This window comes from Aquarana catesbeiana, linkage group LG04 (assembly GCF_042186555.1).
Source record: "Aquarana catesbeiana isolate 2022-GZ linkage group LG04, ASM4218655v1, whole genome shotgun sequence".
NCBI classification, from domain to species: domain Eukaryota; kingdom Metazoa; phylum Chordata; class Amphibia; order Anura; family Ranidae; genus Aquarana; species Aquarana catesbeiana.
Genome location: NC_133327.1, coordinates 219,841,327 through 219,863,146, shown reverse-complemented (window position 1 = coordinate 219,863,146; position 21,820 = coordinate 219,841,327). Strand labels below are relative to the sequence as shown.

At 41.1% G+C, this 21,820-nt stretch overlaps 1 protein-coding gene across 1 annotated transcript in view; it reads right to left on the bottom strand.

Annotated features, from left to right (window-relative positions):
* The window catches only part of PRKCI (protein kinase C iota), a 156,606-nt gene that overhangs the window by 71,234 nt on the left and 63,552 nt on the right, over positions 1-21,820 (bottom strand). The window contains exons 2-6 of the mRNA XM_073626188.1: positions 20,708-20,829; positions 6,159-6,248; positions 5,866-5,916; positions 940-1,025; positions 345-482 (exon numbers count right to left, since the gene is read on the bottom strand). Coding sequence (XP_073482289.1) covers positions 345-482; positions 940-1,025; positions 5,866-5,916; positions 6,159-6,248; positions 20,708-20,829 — 487 coding nt within the window. The remainder of the gene's footprint in view (positions 1-344; positions 483-939; positions 1,026-5,865; positions 5,917-6,158; positions 6,249-20,707; positions 20,830-21,820) is intronic.

Sequence of the window (21,820 nt, the reverse complement as noted above, 5' to 3'; positions counted from 1 at the left end):
TGTTATCTGGGGCTCTTCTGGTCATGTAGAACTGCAGTATTGGATGTGTATCCAGGACCAGCGTGGAGCAGAAGTGGCCGGCATTTGAAGCCTTTCATAAGTCGTTGGTAACTCGGGGACTGCCTGTAAATTGCCTTTTTTTTTTTTAAACTTTACATATTAACTCAATTTTACACCACACTTTTTTTAAGGTTATTAACAGATTAATCGAAATAATAATCAGCCAACTAATCGATTATGAAAATAATCGTTAGTTGCAGCTCTAAATCTAATGACCTGATGAAGAATAGAAAGAAAATGGTTATGACATTTTTCTTTTTCATGTGACAAGTATTGTTACTTACAGCTATTGTATGTCGCCCACACTCAATGCTAACAAGCTTGTGGCATTTTTTATGAACCAACAGCTTACAATTGATACATTTATAACCTTGCCGTCCTAACCCCCATATCCGGTCGGTGCAGATGGCACAGTGCGCTCGCTAGAAAAAGAGAAAACACATGAAAACATTTAGTTTCAACAGACTGTCTGCATAAGACTCCTACACAGTCAGCTGTCTGCAGTGAATAAAGGGAGAACAGACATAATGTCTACACAGTACAATTTCACTACACAGTATACAATAACATTTTAGGTGCCCAGAAACATGGACCTTTATACATGCACAACTTACTAAAGTAATTAAGATTTTATGAGTGTGCATGTGCTTATTTTAAACTATAATATATGCAAAAAAAACCCCACTATTTCAGTAAAAGCCTGGGTGTCAAACGTTAAACAATTTCCATCTACTATCTCATATACAAATTAGAGAAACAAAGTACTCCTCAGGGTGAATTTGTGAGAGAAAAAAAAAACAAAACTATTTGCATCAAAATATGTATAACAGTCTAGCAAGTTGCATATCTTCTGAAACAGCATCAAGAATCAATACCCACTCTGTTAAACCTCTTCGCTTGGAATGTGTGACCATTTGCACAGTACAGCTTTCGCCACCTTCTTGCTCCACGTCTATAGATTGATTCTAATCATAAAAACAAAGTATAATCAGTTTTCTTCATATTCAATATAATTTCTATTCAACATGTGAAATAGGGCAAGCGCATGTTAGATGATATAGCATATGAAAGGCTATTATAATCCCTAAAGCATTGCCATGTATGCATAATCTGGCTGCTAAATAATCTTTGCTGCAAAGGATTGCCTTACAAACATATGTATTTCCATTGGGCAAATTAGCATATTTGTGCCTAATAGGGAAGGAGATAGATCAATCTGCAGACATCCCCAGCCTGTCTCACAAGAAAACAACAGTGATCAGATGAGAAAATCCAACCAGACATGTGAACGCTCCTCGATCCACCTGTAAACACCTGGATCAAGCAATATTTCTGTAAGCATGTTTATTTTTTGAAGGTTGAAAAAACTCTAGGCTGTCAAAGTATTGATATAGCAGTGATTACAGTCCAAATATTAGACTGATGCTGTTCACTTACAGGTTGTAGTTTTACTTGCAGCTGTTTAAAAGAATACTAGGACAAGGAGACTGTATAGCTATGTGATGTTGCTACAAAACTACAGGCAACAAGCAGACTATTAATGCAAGATTGGTTGTAGAAAGCGAATTGTGCTCCCAACCTTACTACCCTCTGAGATATTATAGACAAAAGTTTATATAAGGTCTATAACTGGTAAAAGATGGGTCTGGTCGGGCAACTGGTTTGTCAGACCAGACTAGTTAAGAGGAGATTTCTGATCTGAGGCTGGAAAGACAAGTATTTAGGAGAGACAAGAGGACTGCACTGGAATCACATATGGGCGCCCCAACCATGGGTTACTTTAGAGGGGATCTCTAATCACTGTTCAAACACTACATTTAAAGGGTATGCAACTCCTAACAATGAGCTTCTCCTATCTGGTCTGTTAAAAGATAAGTATGGGCTTTGGGAAAAAAAAAATTCATTATATTCACCTAGGTGGATGCAGCATTGATCTGATGCTGTATCTGTCCCACGGCAGCTCTGCAGTGAGAACTGAGTGATCAAGAAACACTGATTGCTCAATTCCCCCCCCCCCCTTGACTGTGAGCCGAAAGCTGGGACTGTTGGCCTCTGCTCTCTGCTCTGCCCCTTCAGCTCTCACTGGAGTGCTGGGCTGCAAAGGGGTGGAAGGAGCTGGCTCAGGCTCTCTGTGGATCGCTGAGAGGCTGAGCTATGTGCTAGTAGAGACTTCTGGGTGGATCCCGAGCATATGGTCAGGATCTATTCAGAGCCTGGACCAGCTCTGTCACGTGATCCGACTGTGGGCTTTAGCCCGCTGATGGCTGAAAACGGGTCACAGGAGTACTTAACGAACGTCACGCCTATGATCCATAAAAGTACAGCCAAAAAAGCTTTGGCTGTACTTTTCCTCTAAATATACCATTGGACATCATTTGATATTTCCGTTTAAGAATTGCAAAAATACTTCTTGAAATAGCCAGAAATCTTGTGTGTGGATAACTTATTTTACTCTCTTTACAGTCTACGCTGACCCTAATCATCCCCACGGTTTTCAGTTCTCTCCTAGGTCTACAGTATCACGCCCCTCCATGTTATTGACAATCAGAGGGACATAGTTCTGTAGTCCTATTCTGATTCTCTGGATACAGTAGGCTGAAGGAGGATTGTCATTCTAGGAGTGGAAACGCGTTATAGGCAGAAAACCCAGGTAAAATTAAAGAAAAAAGGCTTGAAAAAATAAACCATGTACTGTATTTTCTGGCATATAAGGGACCTTTTCCACTAGAGCTGCATGATTCTGGCCAAAATGAGAATCACAATTTTTTTTGTTTAGAATAAAAAGATCACGATTCTCTCACGAGTCTCACGACGTAAAATCTTTCACATTGTACAAAAAAATGGGTTAACTTTACTGGTTAGTTTTTTTTAAATTAAAGTAATTTTTTCCAAAAGACCGCTGCGCAAATACAGTGTGACATAAAATATTGCAACAACCACCATTTTATTCTCTAGGGTGTCTACTAAAAAATATATATAATGTGTGGGGGTTCCAAGTAATTTTCTAGGGAAAAAAATGATTTTAACTTAACTTAATGAATTAAATGACTTTAACTTAACTTAAACCAACAAGCGTCAGAAAAAGGTTTAGTGTTTAAGTGGTTAAACTTTTTTCACTTACACCAATGTCTATTCAAGGGACAAATTGTTACAATGTTTATACTTAAGTTCAACTGATAAAGAATGTTTTAATTCTTGTCAGACTGCCCAGATTTTCTCTTCCTTCCTTTTGATGGCTATGGCTTCAGAAGAGCAGAGAAAATTCTTTGCATAGAAAGAATTGTGAAACACTTTAGTCAAGATCGCGATAACGATTAATTGTGCAGCTCTATTTTACACTTAAAAAAAATGGCCAAAAAGCGGGGGTCCTCTTATACACCGGGTTTCAAATGCAGCTAGCTGTATGTCAGCCCACCGGATGTGCGGTAATACTGTATGTAGCTTCGGCTACATACAGTATACACAGCTGAGCCAATCCCGGCGAGCGATGCATTCTATTAATGAATACAGAGCCTGCTCAGATTGGAGTAACAACCTCTGTCAATTCGAGCAGGCTACTTACAGTAGCCTGCTCGGATTGGCTTTGAGAGTCAGAGAGGCGTGGGCTGATGATGTTACAGCCTCTGCCAATCCGAGCAGGCTTTGTATTCATTAATAGAATACATCGCTCGCCGTGATTGGCTCAGCGCGGTATGGCTCCAACTTCCATTAAGAAGAAGGAAATATAGGCAATATGAAGCCTCAGAAGGGGGGTCGTCCTATACAGTGAGTATAGGCAAAAACTGTAGAAATACAGTAGAATTAGGGGGTCGTCTTATACGCCTGGTCACCTTATACAACGGAAAATACGGTACTACCATAACATTCAAAGACTGCTGCAATACATTACATTTTTTGTTTTGGGTTTAGAAGCACAGTAACAATCTGTGTTAAAAACACACTTGAATGGGTCATGTAGTCTTTGGGGGTATGCTTAGTGGAAGTTAAATGCAGCACTAAATACTAAAGCTGAACTCATAAAAACCAGATAAATTATTTCTGAATGGACCAATACAAAATGCACCCAGACATAATGTAGACGTGGTACAAACATAAAGCGGATGCCAGCGTACCCAAAGGGACCTGAATTCAAAAAGTGACAATTTAGGAATCTCGCAGCTGTTCCCAAAAGTTTAACAAGGTGTGGGACTTATGGCTAGATTCTCCATCAATGGTATCTGATATTATAGTTATTGGGTGATTGCATTCTCTATGATTTCAGGACAAAAGGTGATCTGAGAAATCTCAGTGGTTATCTGGGAAAATAAATGTGATATGTTCATTAATGCTTGAAATGTGATGCACCATGGGTATTGGGGATAATGCAGAGGTCATTCCATTTTTCTTTATTTCAAAAAGTATTTCTGGAGATAATTAGAGATGTTTGTTTTGTTGTTTACCTTGAGCCGGGGAATGCTGTCCCCCAGCACCTCTACAAAAAAACTGAGTGATCGAACACCGCCGATAGCTCGGTTTTCAGAACTCCCGAGGTAGAGAGCTGTAGACTGTCATTCACAGCTCTCTGCTCTGCCCCCTCCTCGCTCATTGGAGCACTGGGCTGTGGAGGGGTAGGAGTGGCTGGCTCAGACTCTCAGCACCCCGCTGTCAGTCCAGGCATCTGGCAGATCCAGACTTTATTGCCGCGATGACGCAGAGCATAGACCGACTTCTGTGACATCAGCGGAGAGCGAACTTCAGACCGCGACCTGCTGAAAATGTGTCACAGGAGAGCAAAAAGAACTGCACTCCTGTGATCCATAGAAGTACAGCCAAACGAGCTTTGGCTGGACGTCTCCTTTAATTCTTTAAAACCAATAAAAAGAATTTTCAAAAAGTGGTAATTTGATATTTTATAGGGAACATATTGAAATTCTAATTGTGCCTACGCATTACCCTGAAAGATTTTCCTTTTGTCTGGAGAAGTGTCCATTCTGCGCTCAGGCAGCTCTGTTGCTACAGCCACATGAATACATCATTAGTGTGAGATTCTAATGCACTGTGCCTGTGACTGCTCACCTCAGGAGACCCATGAAAATCTTCACTTTTTGAAATCAGATCCACTTTACTAAAATATTAAAATGTATTTTTAAAAGCAACCATTGTTATTTTAGCCTCCTGTAACTCCCTACATAATAGCACCAAGACGGGGAGTGGGAGGGGCAGCGATAGGACCCATTCCACCTCTGTTCAGTGTACATTATGCTGACAGGTAAAGAGTGAAAAGGGAGCTGTTCTGACTCATTAAATGGTCTGCTGCACCTTTTATACTCAACCAGCAGGCTGGGGGGGACGTCAAGGCCTGGATCACAAGAATCACTCAACATAATTAAATGTATTTCTGATGTGTATTGAAGTTCTTGCCTAATGTTTAGCAGTATAGATTGGCATAAGTATTGATTGACACAATTTTTGGTCTGTCTTTTAACATATTTTGCATCCCCAACTGACTGCAATTCTAATACCAGGTTGCTACTGGCAACAGACACAGGGAGATATTTATAAAGCAGTGAATGTGACTGTCACCAATCATTTACTGCATGCTATTCACTATCATTTAAAACTCATGCCCCAGAAAGATTCACATTTAGTGAATGTATGACAAAAGTCACATTCACTGATTTAGAAATATTCCCCAAAGTGTATAGTCTCCTCTAGCATAAATCAAACATGATCTGTCTGACAAATGTTAGATGAATGAAAAAAAGCTAGGCAACATCACTTTGCTCACATCAGTAAATATGTATAAATAGCACAAAGCATACTTACTGTCTTCACCAAGGCAGGGCATTCCAGGCCTCTCAGGGGTACAAGGAAACACTGTAAACATAACATGGTGTTTATTCAGTTGTAATATCATTGCACAGATACTGATACACGTACACGTAGCTCTATTCTCTGTAACAAATATCTAAAAGTACCTAATAATTCCATATTATTGTCTTACAATTACCTTTATTTCAAAGCTAATATTCTGTATTTCACACAAAATTGTTTTCTGTGACAAACCAACCGCTTGCTATCGATTAAAGAGACTTTGAATAAATATAGTTTTTGCTCACCATGAATTAGGAGCTCGGAGTCTTTATTTAGCTCATATAACCGGAAAGCTTCTTCCAGCTCCAACTGTGAGGAAACAGTGCATGGATCTCCTGTTATTAAATACAGAGGGGGAAACACAATGAAAGATACAGCCAACCTATCAAAGACAATAGAAATTGGACTATTTACATATTTCACACACAAAAGCTGAAGCACACATACTCATAGCCACCAGAATAATAGCTTTTTTTTCTGTGTTTTGCATGCAAAGGGAGACCATGAGTTTTTAAAGTAGATCTAACTAGATTAGTTTGTAACAACCACTGATTTGTTTTTCCTAAAATACTGTTTTCACCAGTTCTTCTTACTGCTTATCTCCTCTAGCCTTTTTCAGCCTCTCTGCACATCATTGCTCAGTACTGATTTACTGATAGTGACAGTGATGTACCGTATCTGTGCAGCGCATGTTGTCGCGGCCACTTTTAAGACATGGAGACATTTTTAATAGAAGGAACAAATTTCTTTGCTGCAACACAGACCGTGTTGACAGGGGAATCCCTCCTGCTGAGCCATTGTGTTCTTCCTGGAGGGTGGGTAAAGCCGTCCCCTCCGGAAGAAGACAGTGATTATTGCTGGAGGCTATACCAGCCGCAAGCAATTAATCGCATGCAAAATTTGGCAGGCCGATTGTATCCAAGTTGATCGATCCATCAACTTGGTACATTCAGCCTGCTCATACAAGATTTGAATATTGGTCTGTTCCTGCTGAACCGGCCGTAATTCAAACTGCCTAGGGCCAGAATTAGCTCATGTGACAGAGTGGCAATGCAAAAACACCAGCTGGAAGATGGTCAACACAAAAACAGGAAAATCCTGAACAAAAAGCTACACAGGTTAGAAAACATTTCTGAAATTACGTTACAATGTTTGACATTTTAATGAAATTGTTTAGATCTACTATGAAAAGTACAGGATCCAGGGTGCTATCCTGATCTATGCTTTACTAGAACACCTAATAGGTATGTACTTGATCTGGGTCAGTGACTCCCAAAGTAGCAAAGGTTGGGATGAGCAATATTTTTTTTTTTTATATCTACATCTTAACATGATCTCTTTAATATAGTGTTAAAATCACACCGCTATCTCAGCTCTTAAAGTGCACCTGTATCCAAACTATGAACTATAAAGTATTTACTTATTGAGAATCAGATTTAAAAAGATATTGCCTCAGTAGCTACAGGCACTGTGAAAAAAAATTATCTTTAAAGTTCACAATAGAAGCACTGAGATGATAGCATCTTTCTCCTTATTTTCTTGGCCAACATGACCTTAGCAACTTGCCAGTTTTCTAATGTAAACAAATACCAGGTTTTGTATGCTGTTGGAAATTGACTAAGGGCTCATTCACATGGGTGCAAAGCTCCATACAGTGGAAAGAGCTGCTTGTTCATCTTTTCTACTACCGTAGCTTGTAGCTGGGTGCAGGCAGGCTCTATAAGTGAATGGATAGGCATCAGCTGAATGGAATCATTCTAACCTCCAAGTTTGAAAGGTACAGATGCACAGCCCCCGACGCAGAGCCTGCACATCTGGGGCTGGGCACTTGCCCCTGGCAAATTTGCAAACAGCTACATGCCAGTACAAAAAAAACAGTTCTTTACACTATACAGGGATCTGCGTCCATGTGAATGAGCCCTATGACCCAACTTGAGTCTTGTTCTTCGAGAATTAATTACCTTATAATGCATGCAGTTAAAGACCTCAGTGATGGCTTGTTTTAAAGCTCTTTTGCTGCTTGTTAGGAATAGGTCAATATTTTTATGCTGATAGTCTAGGCATAAGTGCACTAAATAACAATCATAAAAATGGGACAACTTGCATACACTGTAAAGGACTGGGCACCCAATATGTATTTTTTCTTTTTCTGAGGATGTCAGAAGAATTTAAAACTATTCAAGTAATCCAGCTTTACTGGTGTCAGACCATATCTATAAATCAGGAATGTATATTTGTGTTAACTAGAGGTAATGTTCACTTTCCACTTATGTCAGTGTGTAATAAATATTACTGAACGAGGTGAAAGGTTATCAAAACCAAAGAGCAAAAATGTTGCAACTTTTCAGTGCTTAGATATGGTGGCTGCATTAATTTTCATTATTCAGACTTATTGGTCCGTACACACAATCCGAAAATCGGACAACAGATCGTCCGACTTTTTTCTCTTATTAGTCGCAAGTAGAAATTGAATAGGTTACTAAAGTCACGAAAATTCTCGTACGACAGAAAAAAAAAAAAAATCATAAGTGATGTCATGTGTTGTAATGTGTTTGTATTGTATTTTTGGACGACAATTGTACTGATTAAACGAAAATCGTGCGATCCGGTATCATACGAGGAAAATTTTTGCGCTTGTCCGATCAAATAATATCAAATGAATTGTTGTGATCGGCTCTCGAAAGCTGTGTAGTAACGAGCCGATTATCGTAGGATTGCGTCGAAAGTGTTATTTTTCATCCGATTTTTGGATCGTGTGTACAGGCCATAAAGCCGGGTACACACTACAAATTTTTTCGTACAACCTAGCGGGTTGAATGAAAAAAACAAAAAACAAAAAAGAAATGTCAGCTCCGGTCGGAGTCCCTGTACTAACCATCCAACATTAGTACAGCGATCTCCCCCGCTGAGCTGTTGTGTTCTGACAGAGGGACGCCCCCCGCCAGAACTCTCAGACCAGCACTTTCTGCCATTGGCTGAGAGCGCTGATCGGGAGTCAGTCGGCTGCTGGTTTTCCAGCATGCACGTCTGACAGAAGACGGCCAAACTTCTTCTGTCGCACAGACTGACATATACATGGGCCGAAAGCCGTGTGTACCCAGCTTAGGAACATTTTCAGCAAGTACAGAAAATACCTGATGATCTTGCAAAAAATGCATTGTTATTGTAATTTCCTGTGGGCTGAACTGAAAGCACAAACAATGCTATCTTCTGCTACCACAAACAATGTTATCTTCTGCTTTAAACTTCTAAGTACCCATCGCCATTTAATGCAGAGAAAGACATATTGAACTCTGACCTAGAACCATGGCTTCCTCCATTGATATAGCGGATTGATTGAGTGAGCGTAGCCACCCAAGAACAGAAAGTGTGCCATTTGCAGGATTACCAGGTGAAAAAAAAAAAATTAATAACTACTGTACTAGTTTAGTGTCTAGTAAAGCACACAGAAGGCCATCTGTTGAAAAAATTAATATTATATAGCCATTCCTATAGCAAACATGTTAGGCTATAACTAAAGTAAAACTATAACTACAGTTTTATTTATTTTTACTCAAGATATTAGCTTTTTACCTTCATTGATCCTTTAGGCCTCATACACACGAACGTTTAAAAAAAATGGGCTGTAAAGCTAGTAACAACGCCTGGAAAAAAAGCAGTGTTAAAAACGTGATTTTATTAGCGTTTTCATTTGGCGTCAATTCGCATTTAACGTCGTTTGTAAGTGTTAACGCTAAGGCGTGTTTTTAAAAAAAAATATCCCTCTGCTATTTTCCACTCCCAAAACACCCACATAAAACATTTTTACAGCTTAAAAACGCTGAAGCTAAAAAACGTTGGTATAGCGCTAATGCGCGTTTTTGAGCTTTTTTCGGCATCAAAACAGCTCTAGCGCTGGAGCCTCAGAACGCGCTGGTCCTTGTTTTTTTTTTTTTTTTTAGCTTAAAAACGACCATGCCTGTTACAGCTCAAAAACGCCATGGTGTGTATGAGCCCATTGAATAACATGGAGTGGCATTCTTAAGCAGCAAAAAAAGCTCAAAAGAGCCGCTGTTAAAATGTCCGTGTGTATGAGGCCTATAACATATTTTTTTCATATTGCAAATACACATTCTTGCATCAGATTTTGTTTGAGTATCAATGCATTGGCTACCCTGGGGAAAGTGTTGCTATTAGGAGAGCCTTATTATAAACATTATCTAGAAAAAGACGTGTGTGTGTGTGCCACAATACACGTCACAAGCCTGGAGACGAAAGACCCATAAGTAATGGCAAAGCTGGGTCACAATTAAGTGTTAATGGCTGGAAAAACATCACCATCTAACACAGCTTTCAAACACTTGATAGCAGGTACAGAAGCCTAGGGGGAGACAGTGTGATCTACAATATGTGATCATAGTGAAAATAAGCAATGTATGTTATGCCTGCTTTGTTCTATTCTATTTAGCTGTACTGGGAAGAAAAAAAAAGCCAACCCAACAAACCAACTAATTTAGATTTAAATTTAAATTTAAAGTGGAACTTTACCCAAAAAAAACTTAATAAGATGATAAAAAATAATGTTCTTTAGCAAGGAACATAAATTCCACATTAATAATTATGCCCAAAATTAGTGTGTGCTATAAATTGCCTTAAGAATTGTTGCTGACCCTGAACAGCAGTAAATCTTTAGGCTGTCAGCAGATCATGCTCTACAAATATTCGGCACAGTGCCTAAAAATAGATAGCAACTGAGCATGTGTGAAGCAGGGTAAGACAGTGTATTACTGTATTTTAAACAGCATAGAAACTTCTTTTTAACGTTTTACATAACTATACCTACAAAAGGGGCCAGCCTGAAGTGATCTAGCAGGACTTTCTGACTAAAGTTCCACTTTAAAGTGGCTGTAAAGATGATTTTTTATCTCCATGCATTCTTTGCATGAAGATAAAAAACCTTCAGTATGCAGCTCCCGTTCCCCTCCCAATACTTTCCAGAGCCAGGGATGTGCTTGAGTGGCTGCTCTCCCTGGTCTCTGCCTCCACATTGGCTGAGACCATGGCTCCCGCTGCTGTCAATCACATCCAGTGAGCCAATGAGGAGAGAATGGGGGGCAGGGCCGAGCACCATTATGTGTTTTATGGGCAGACAGAGCAGGGCTCGGGAGCGGGCACACCTGAGTGCCCCCATAGCAAGTGGCTTGCTATGGGGACACTCTGAAAAGAGGAGAAGCCAGGAGCGCTGGAAGGGGACCCAAGAAGAGGAGGATCGGGGTAAGTAAACATGGTTGTTATTTAAAAAAAATAACTGCAACCTTTAATATCACTTTAAGTACATGTAGTTTTGTGAGCTTGACATGTACTTACTGACATAGATGGACCGACATGCATACATTTAGTTTTTGGTTTCAGCCTACAGTAAACCACTTCCGTTTGGTCTTAAATTGTACCCACTTTGGAACCAATGTCCTAGGAAGTAGACAATCTGAAATGCTATTACACAACCAGAAAATGTTGGCGGATTTATAGAGGCAGCCTGTATGTTTTTCACTCATCGAGTATGGGAAGGGGTAACGAATATTCCTACTCAAAAATACAGGACAGGTTTTGGAGAAAAGGTGGAACAGTGTTGCAACCTCAGCTTCAATAAGCAGCCCCAAAAACCTGGTGCTCAAGCTGGAATGTCTCAGAAAACCTTCAATGTTACACAATCCACAGAAGAAATCGACACAATGATATACTCAGCAGATATACGTCAGTTATATTCTGCTGACTATACCGTTGTGCAAGCTTCTTCTGTGGACTAGGTCTTGGAGAAGGCAGGCCATCAAGCCTCAGACTAAACTGAAAAGGCAAAACTCCTAATAAAATGGGAAACTCTAATAATTTTGTCTGTTTTATATTTTTTTATAGGCCTTGTGCGTATTGTGGCTTCCAGGAGGCAGAGATGGAGCTTACAGCCTGCTGCCAGCAGCCTGTAAAAAAAAAAAAAAAAAAAAAAATCAATGGCAGGCTGAAATATACAGGGGCTGTACACTATTCTGAGTGGTACTTGCATACAGGGAGGCATGCCCAAACATAGATGGTCTGCATTCAGGGCATATGGCCTCAGAATAGAGTACAGCCACTATGTATTTCAGCCTACCATCAAGTTTGACAAGCTGTTAGCAGTAGGCTGTCATTTGCACCTGTGCCTCCTGAGTGCCAAAATACACTTCTTTTTCTGCTCTACGGGTCAACCAATGTGTGTGCATAACCATAACGTTTTAAATCATGGTTTAATACTTTCTTATCTTTATATATCCTTATTTCACAAACAATTTTCTAACACAGGGTGAACTCTTGCCACTGATGTTACATAAAATGATGGGTTTTCTACAGAAAAGGCACAGCAATAGCCATTTGTTTTCTGACTCTCTAGAGCTCAAAGTCTGGATAGTGCAGGGAAGGAAAAGTCATTCCTCTGACTCATGCAGCTATATAATCAAAGCTTCAGCTATTTAGCTCTGTACACAACAGACCTTTTTTTTAGAATGGAAAACACAAGAAAAGCAACCTAGAGTTCCCCCTGTCTGGAAAATATATATGTAATCATAATTTCATGCTTACATGAGGAAAAAAAAGTTTCAATTTTAATCAGTCCTGAAACAGAAATGTATAAATGTATATGAACATTATGCTATATTTTTTTCCCACTCTTTTCCACTTGTATGTACTTTACAAATACTTCTAAGTAATACATTCATTAAGAAAAAATATACTAAAATATTTTTCCCCCAAGTATGTTTCCATACTTCTAATATAGCTGCTGAGTAGACAGTGTCAAACCCTTTGTGTCAACGCACCAGACTAATTAAAGTGGTTTTCCAACATTGTCAATAAGATGGAATAGACCTCTACTCACTTAAAAATAATGAGTAACAAGACTTGAATTACTTGTAATCCCACAGATCAGTTATTTGAACTTAACCTCCAAGCTCTGAGGCTACCACAACTCACAAGCTGAATGGCTTTTTCTGGTGTCACACAACAATGCCTAGAGGAAAATCATGCTCAGCCTTTGAAGCCAAGCCCTGTTCCGTGTGTGCATGGATAATGCCCATTCATAGGAGCGAGCCTGTTCAAGTGTCGCCATAGCAAACGGCTTGCTATTGGTGCCACTCGGCAGGTGGGAGGGGCCAGGACCGCCGTGGACCCAAAAAAGAAGAGGTTCAAGGCTGCTCTGTGCAAAACCATTGTACAGAGCAGGTATGACATGTTTGTTATATTAAAAAAAAAAAACAAACGCTTTAAAAACAGAAAAAAAAAATCACTTTAAAAACAGTCTGTTGCTATGATTTGCAAAGCTATGCATCTTGTGATTTTTCTAGATGCTCTTGCAGCAGGCACAGTGCAGGACCTATAATCTCTTGGCTTGAATTCTGCTGGCCCGAAACCTTCTTCTTAGAGCGCAGGTCCGCCAAATTTTTTTTTTTAAAGTCAGCAGCTACAAATACTGCAGTTGCTGACTTTTAAAATAAGGACACTTACCTGTCCAGGGTGCCCGCGATGTCGGCATCCGAAGCCGAGCTCTCCCTCGGCTCCTCGGGTGCTGCCGCCGCCTTCGGTAAGGGAATCAGGAAGTGAAGCCTTGCAGCTTCACTTCTTGGTTCCCTACTGCACATGCGCGAGTCGCGCTGCGCAATCCGAATGGTCTCTGCAGGAGTCTCCACTGCCTGCCATAATTTTATACCAAGTGCTTTTTCACCACGGAATATGTAAGTGTTTTACTTTTTAATTAATTTTGTTGTATCAAACGGAATTATGCTATGTGGCCCTTTTTTCATCCTTTTTTTGGGCTATTCCACTGAGACGAGCCACTTTTTAGAAGAGTTCCTTCATAGTCCTTGATGTGGTTCGGATTCCATCGCCATTTGGTCTAAAGATCCTACTTTATTGCCTGTGGGTAATACAAGCCTTGTTGACTCATTGAGCGTATGTTCGTATGAGTCCAACCCTTTTGGTAAGCCTGCACTGCTTCTATATGGAGGGCTCATCACATTCACGTTTCTTTATACCAGTTATTCACGTGGTGAACAGAATCATTTTATTCACAATATTGGACTATGAACTGTCTTCACATTTAACAGATATCTGATGATCGTTAAGATTTTTTATACAAACTGTTGTGTATGGTTACAAATACATGTATTTTTTTCTCCTTTTTTGGTGTATGTAATGTTACAACCATCTATTTGTCAGATTTAACTAGCGCTACACTTTATATACACTTGTTACCTTCACAAATATCCTTTTTTGTTGTGTGAGCTGCTATTGGGTTCAGTAAGCACAGAGTTTTTTTTATATCTTTCTGTTTATATGCATGGTATTGTCATAAAAAGTGTTTGGGGACCTGGATCCTGCCCCAGGGGACATGTATCAATGCAAAAAAAAGTTTTAAAAACAGCAGTTTTTTTCGGGAGCAGTGATTTTAATAATGCTTAAAGTGAAACAATAAAAGTGTAATATCCCCTTAAATTTCGTAGCTGGGGGGTGTCTATAGTATGCCTGTAAATGGGCGCATGTTTCCCGTGTTTAGAACAGTCTGACAGCAAAATGACATTTCAAAGGAAAAAAAGTCATTTAAAAATATTCGCGGCTATTAATGCATTGCCAGTCCGACAATACACATAGAAGTTCATTGATAACAACGGCATGGGAATTTGTTTGGGAACCCCGAGCCAAAATTAAAAAAAAAAAAAAGATGTGGGGGGGTCCCCCTAAATTATATACCAGGCCCTTCAGGTCTGTTATGGTTATTAAGGGGAACCCCGCGCCAAAACTAAAAAAAAAAAAAAAAAATGGCGTGGGGTCCCCCCAAAAATCCATACCAGACCCTTATCCGAGCACGCAACCTGGCAGGCCGCAGGAAAAGAGGGGGGACGAGAGAGCGCCCCCCCCCCCTCCTGAACCGTACCAGGCCACATGCCCTCAACATTAGGAGGGTGCTTTGGGGCTCCCAATGGTGCTTTAGCCCCCCAAAACACCTTGTCCCCATGTTGATGAGGACAATGGCCTCATCACCACAACCCTGGCCGGTGGTTGTGGGGGTCTGCGGGCGGGGGGCTTATCGGAATTTGGAAGCCCCCTTTAACAAGGGGACCCCCAGATCCCGGCCCTCCCCCCTGTGTGAAATAGTAAGGGGGTACCCCTACCATTTCACTAAAAAACTGTAAAAAATGTTAAAAACGACAAGAGACAGTTTTTGACAATTCCTTTATTTAAATGCTTCTTCTTTCTTCTATCTTCCTTCATCTTCTTCTGGTGTTCTCGTCCAGCATCTCCCCCGCGGCGTCTTCTTCCCTTCTCCTCGGGCCGCTCCACATCCATGGCATGGAGGGAGGCTCCCGCTTTCTCTTCATCTTCTTCTCGGGCCGCTCCGCATCCATGCTGGCATGGAGGGAGGCTCCACGCTTCTCCTCTTCTGACGGTTCTTAAATAACAGGGGGGGCTGGGCCACCTGGTGACCCCGCCCCCCTCTGACGCACGGGGACATGACGGGACTTCCCTGTGGCATTCCCCGTGACGCCACAGGGAAGTCCCGTCAAGTCACCGTGCGTCAGAGGGGGGCGGGATCACTGGGTGCCCCCCCGTTATTTAAGAACCGTCAGAAGAGGAGAAGCGTCACACAGCGGGAGCCTCCCTCCATGCCAGCATGGATGCAGAGAGGCCCGAAAAGAAGATGAAGAGAAGAAGATGAAGAGAACAGCGGGAGCCTCCCTCCATGCCATGGATGCGGAGCGGCCCGAGGAGAAGGGAAGAAGACTCCGCGGAGGAGATGCTGGAAGAGAACACCGGAGGAAGAACCAGAAGAAGAAGAAGAAGATGATGATAGAAGATAGAAGAAAGAAGAAGCATTTAAATAAAGGAATTGTCAAAAACTGTCTCGTCATTTTTAACATTGTTGACAGTTTTTTAGTGAAATGGTAGGGGTACTTTTGTACCCCCTTACCATTTCACACAGGGAGCTGGGCCGGGATCTGTGGGTCCCCATGTTAAAGGGGGCTTCCAGATTCCATTAAGGCCCCCACCCGCAGACCCCCACAACCACCGTCCAGGGTTGTGGGGATGAGGCCCTTGTCCTCATCAACATGGGGACAAGGTGTTTTGGGGGGCTACCCCAAAGCACCCTCCCAATGTTGAGGGCATGTGGCCTGGTACGGTCCGGGGGGGGGGGGCACTCTCTCGTCCCCCCCTCTTTTCCTGCGGCCCGACAGGTTGCGTGCTCGGATAAGGGTCTGGTATGGATTTTTGGGGGGACCCCATGCTGTTTTTTTTTAAATTTTGGCGCGGGGTTCCCCTTAATATCCATACCACACCTGAAGGGCCTGGTATGGAATTTAGGGGGACCCCCCACGTCATTTTTTTTTTAAATTTTGGTTCGGGGTTCCCCTGTGGGGAATTCCCATGCCGTTTTTATCAATGAACTTCTATGTGTATTGTCGGACCGGCAATGCATTAATAGCCGCGAGTAGTTTTTAATGACTTTTTTTCCTTTGAAATGTCATTTTGCTGTCAGACTGTTCTAAACACGGGAAACATGCACCCCTTTACAGGCATACTATAAACACCCCCCCGGGTACGAAATTTAAAGGGATATTACACTTTTGTTTCACTTTAAGCATTATTAAAATCACTGCTCCCGAAAAAACGGCCGTTTTAAAACTTTTTTTTGCATTGATCCATGTCCCCTGGGGAAGGACCCAGGTCCCCAAACACTTTTTATGACAATAACTTGCATATAAGCCTTTAAAATTAGCACTTTTGATTATTCATGTTCGTGTCCCATAGACTTTAACGGTGTTTGCATGTTCGAACAAATTTTATGCCTGTTCGCATGTTCTGGTGCGAACCGAACAGGGGGGTGTTCGGCTCATCCCTAATGTATATTTATATACACATTCAGTGCATCACCTGTTTTCAGAGTTTAGTTTGGTAATTAATGCGTTTATCACAGGGGGAACAACATGCTATTAATAATAGATGTAAAATCTTGGCAGAAGGGACAGCTGGAATTCTTGAGAAAGGTGTTTCCAGGAAAGAAAGAATATAAACACTAGCCAGATGGGGCAAGACAATGAACAAATAATTGCACACTATACAGTTTGTTCACCTTTTTTGTGCTAATGCTAGCTGTATATAGTGACAGGTTCTCTTATAAACAGTGGTGCATTATAAAGCTGCAGCCTTGGACCCTGACATTGCACATTATGTTCAGCACAAAAATAAAAATAAGCCCAGTATACATCCAAATAACCTGTTGTGGAGTGCGAATGCGGACGTAGTCCCTGAACGTATGCTGGGTCCCATGTCCTATTTGAGGCGGATCTGGCGCACTCTGGCCCCCAAACACGTTCTCTCATCGGATAGATCGCTCCTGACCTCTTTTATCTGTAACCCCAAAGTGCCGGATAGTCTAACTTACCAAATGTCACATCACTGGACGTCCCGGAATTTATTCCACTTTGGGAACCTGGTGGACCCCAGAACAAGGAAACTATTGCCATTCGCCGAACTACAAAACAAACATGACCTCCCCAGACAGGCATTCTACGGGTATTTGCAAATTCGGCACTATGCACTTACTATAACACCCACCCTACAATTTTCACCACCATCACCGTTTGAAACCACAATCCTGGCAGGCAACAACCAGAAGGGGCTTATATTGAGCATATACAGGATCCTGAAAGTCTTTTCAGAGGATGGCCAGGGTAAACACTTGTATATGACTAAGTGGGAGGGGATCCTCGGTGAGAAACTCCCTATCTCGCAATGGCAGATAATATGGAATCAAACAGCAAAGAGCTCATTATGCTCTTTATACAAAGAAAACTAATATAAAATTCTCTTGCTGTGGTATATGACTCCAGACGTTCTCCATGCCATCTTTCCCAATAGTTCCGATAGATGCTGGAGATGCCAAGGAGCAAGGGGCACCTTACTACATATATATTGGAGCTGCCCATTGTTAACTCCTTACTGGTCCACAGTCCAACAATTACTGGCTCGCCTCTTGGACACACAGGTCCAGGCAACCCCAAAATTCTTCCTATTGGGCCTATCGCCGCTTAAACTCCCCACTCCATATAAAAAACTGGTACGTCATATACTAACGGCGGCAAGATGCCTTATAGCACTACATTGGAAGTGTTCTCCCCCCCCCCCCCCCCCTCTGCTGAGGATCTGTATGCTAGAATAAAGGATTTAGAGGTGATGGAGAAGATGACAGCCAGAATGCAAGATAGACTAGAAGCACATAACAGGGTCTGGGAGCTACGGCACCTCCGGGAGGACCCACCATGACCGGGTAACACCACCGTTGATATATCTACTATATCCCCCCCCCTCTATCTTCCTCTCTTTCTACTATCCACTTCTACTTCTCTATGTTATGTAAACCTGTGATTTTTATAGTCATAGATAACTAAGTTATGATTTTGCAATCACATTAAGGTTATAAACTTGCCAATAGATATATTAAATGGCAGACGATGACACTCAGTTGGCATTTTGCAAAGTTTTAATATTAGAACATAGCAATTGTTTACCAACACTGTATACACAAAATTTGCACTTTTGTACTACTGTTACATTTAATAATTGTTAATGCATAATGTACTGCAAAAACGAAATAATAATAAAAAACGTTATTTGAAAAAAAAAAAAAAAAAAAAAATAAGCCCAGTGAGGCTTGAAGCATTATAATTAGTTGGTAAACGATTTAGGATACGTTTTATCAGGTGATAATACACCAGTGCAAAAAGAGGGGCCAACAACTACCTCAATATCTACTACCAAAGCTCATGATATATTTGGTTCCCCACTACTATCAAATCACTACTTATGGAATCATACCAGCACTTCACTAGCGAATAATAAATGTGGACAGATTCTAAAAGTACTGTTAGAGAAAAGATGCCAATCCAAGTACCAATAACCTGAAAGATTAGGCTGTTCAGATAACTGGAAAGACATGTACATCGCTGTAAAAACAGCCTGCGTGTTTTGGACATTGGACCTTAGTCATGGCTAAGAACTCACATATGAAATGAGAAGGCTGTTTTGTATAGCGTTGTACATGTCTTTTCAATAAGGGAATACTTTTTTTTGAATGTCTTCCTGAGTGCCGGCCACCTCTTTCCTTATTCTGGTACATTGGAGGTGTTGGCAGCCTCAAGGCTCAAGGTCTGAGCACCGGAGGAGCTGTTATGTGGGGGGGTTGCAGCGCCCATACACCTGAAAACCCAAAATGAGTAGGTTGATTCACAATTATTTGGCTACCATAAAGGTAAGACAGTGGCAGATTTTATAAATGCCCTTTACAATGTCAATGATGTAATGTAAAAATGCTTGCAGAGGACAGAAAATAATGATTCCTACTATTGCTGGATCTTGGCAACTAGGCTCTATTTACTAGTACTAGTCACATTTTTTTTAACAAGATAGTGACTGAAGTACTAAAATGACTTGCTTCAGAAGAATCAAGCAGCAACAGCATTATATCCATGGAAACAACTGAAGAAAGCCTAGGAAAGTAGGCAGAATTGTTTGCTAGAATTAAAAGATATTCATAGACTTGCCATACACGGGACGGTTTTTAGAAAGATGCAACTCATTTTTTATTAACAAACAATTTTAAGGCTAGGGTCACACCTATGTGATTTATGCGGGTCACGTTTGCACAGACACAGCAGCATATTTATTTGAATGGCCTACTGTATCTGTGGGAAACGCAGGAAAAATGGTCCCTGCACCTTTATAAAATTATGGCCACAAGGAAATTGCACACCATGTGATTTCCCCGCACTGGAAAACACACATTCTAGGAACAAAAACAGGCTGCCGCCATAAAGCAGTTAAGGAGCCAATTGTTTCTGCTAAATTCTTTTCACTGCCAGGCTCTTCATTAAAACCTGGAATAAGGATCCACTCTAGGACCAAATTTTTTTTCTTTGCAAAACAGAAATTCATAAGTAGTATGTGTTCAGGGCATTCGTTTCAGAATACATGGGAAACCCTAATCTTGAGTACCACTCAGGGCAGCGTTCAGCCCCCCCACCTGCATCATGTTTCACTCTGCTATAGACATTGACAGTCGGTAGGCAGTTGGACTTGACCTGTGCCTCCAGGGCACACTAAACCACCAAGATCGTATACACAGCAGCTAGAGGTCCAGTGTGAAGGGATCTTATGCTTTGTTTGACTTAAATTTGCTGAAGTGGTCGTTTCTGGCTATGGCAAAAATAAATATATATTAGTGTTGCTTGTGGCATTCTGTTCACACATTTATTATTATACAATGTGTAAATTAACAAGAAAAAGCTTCAAACTGTTATAGAATGAAGATGTCTAGCTTATTTTACCATTAGGCTTAATGTACACGGGACATTTTACAGCCTCTCCTGAACGATATAACTTGACAGATAGTGTCCGATGTTTAAAAACGTCCATTTTGCTGTGTTTACATGCCACGTTTGCGTTTAAATGCGTTCTTTTTTAAATAGTCAAAAATTTAAAAAGCCTGTAAAAGAAACGCGGCTAAATGCGCTTTACAGTGTTTGTTGTTTCAAATGCCTCTGAACATCCGTCCTGAACGCATTTTTTGCTTTCCAAAAAATGCTTCTAAACTCAACTGCCTAGAAAGGACTATAAACGACCCTGTGTACATGTACTAATAAGATAACAGAGGAGAGTTAAGGGGCAGCTGAAAAAAAATGCCCAACTGCTCCTAAACGTCCGTTTACCAGCAGCAGTGTACATGAGGCCTTATTACCTTCTTCATCAATCCATTTCATGGTGAAGAGCTGTTCATTGTCAAAGGAGCACATGTCTCGCACTTCAGTACACAGTCCATCGTAGCTGATGGTGGGGTCAAAATGTGTAATCATGATGTCTCTGGTGAAAAAAAAACAGAAGGTGTCAGGCTACAAACAGCCAAAACAAATTTAACTTTTTAACCAAAACCAAACATTACAAACTAATAAAGACCATCAAGCATGTACATGTAATATGACTTTCCAGAATTTTATTGTCCATTTCTGAGGATATATGTTTTATAATTATGTAATTCCAATTACTCATTCATTCATCAGTTGACAATGGAAGTGAGTATTTGGGTAGCAGTTAGAATTCAGGCATATTTCAGGTTATTTGACAAAAGAAATAAAAACTATAATGTCAAAGAGAAACAGATGTCTTCAAAAGGTGTTAAATTAATTCTAATGAAAAAATACAAAATAACCGGTTACTCGAGTATACACCCCCTTCAAAACTGGAGTTGACTTTTCCCCATTCGTCTTGCAAAAATGCTCAAGCTCTGTCGGGTTGCATAGGGATTGTGAATGAACAGCTTTCGGGTCCTGTGTACATGTCAAAACTGCCTTTTCTCCCCATACAAGTCAAAGGAGAAAGCAAATGCAGCTTGATGCAACTTAGAAGTCAAATGCACATGAGAAGCAGATCAAATACACCTGAGAAGAAACTCAGAAGCATCTAAACTGGGCTCAAATGCAAACAGCAAGCATGTGAACGCCTGCTCCATTTGTTCATTTACTCCAGCTCTCTTCAAATCCACTCTCAGCCCGGGTTCACACCTATGCAAATTAGATGTGAGTTTCCACACATCTAATTCGCATAGCAGGAGAATGTGACTGGCTCCCTATGGAGCTGGTTCACATATCTCCGGGGCGGCTGCGGAGCGCACTGCACAAAAATGCTGTGCGTCTTTGGCTGCATTTCAGGGCCGAATTCAGGCATAGAATCGGCCCTGATTCATCCCTGAAACGGGGAACAGAGACGCACAGCGCTCCTGTGCGATCCGCAGCCCGTTGTAGTGTGAACCCGGGCTCAAGCTCTCTAATGGACTGAGAACCAAACTTGACTGTTG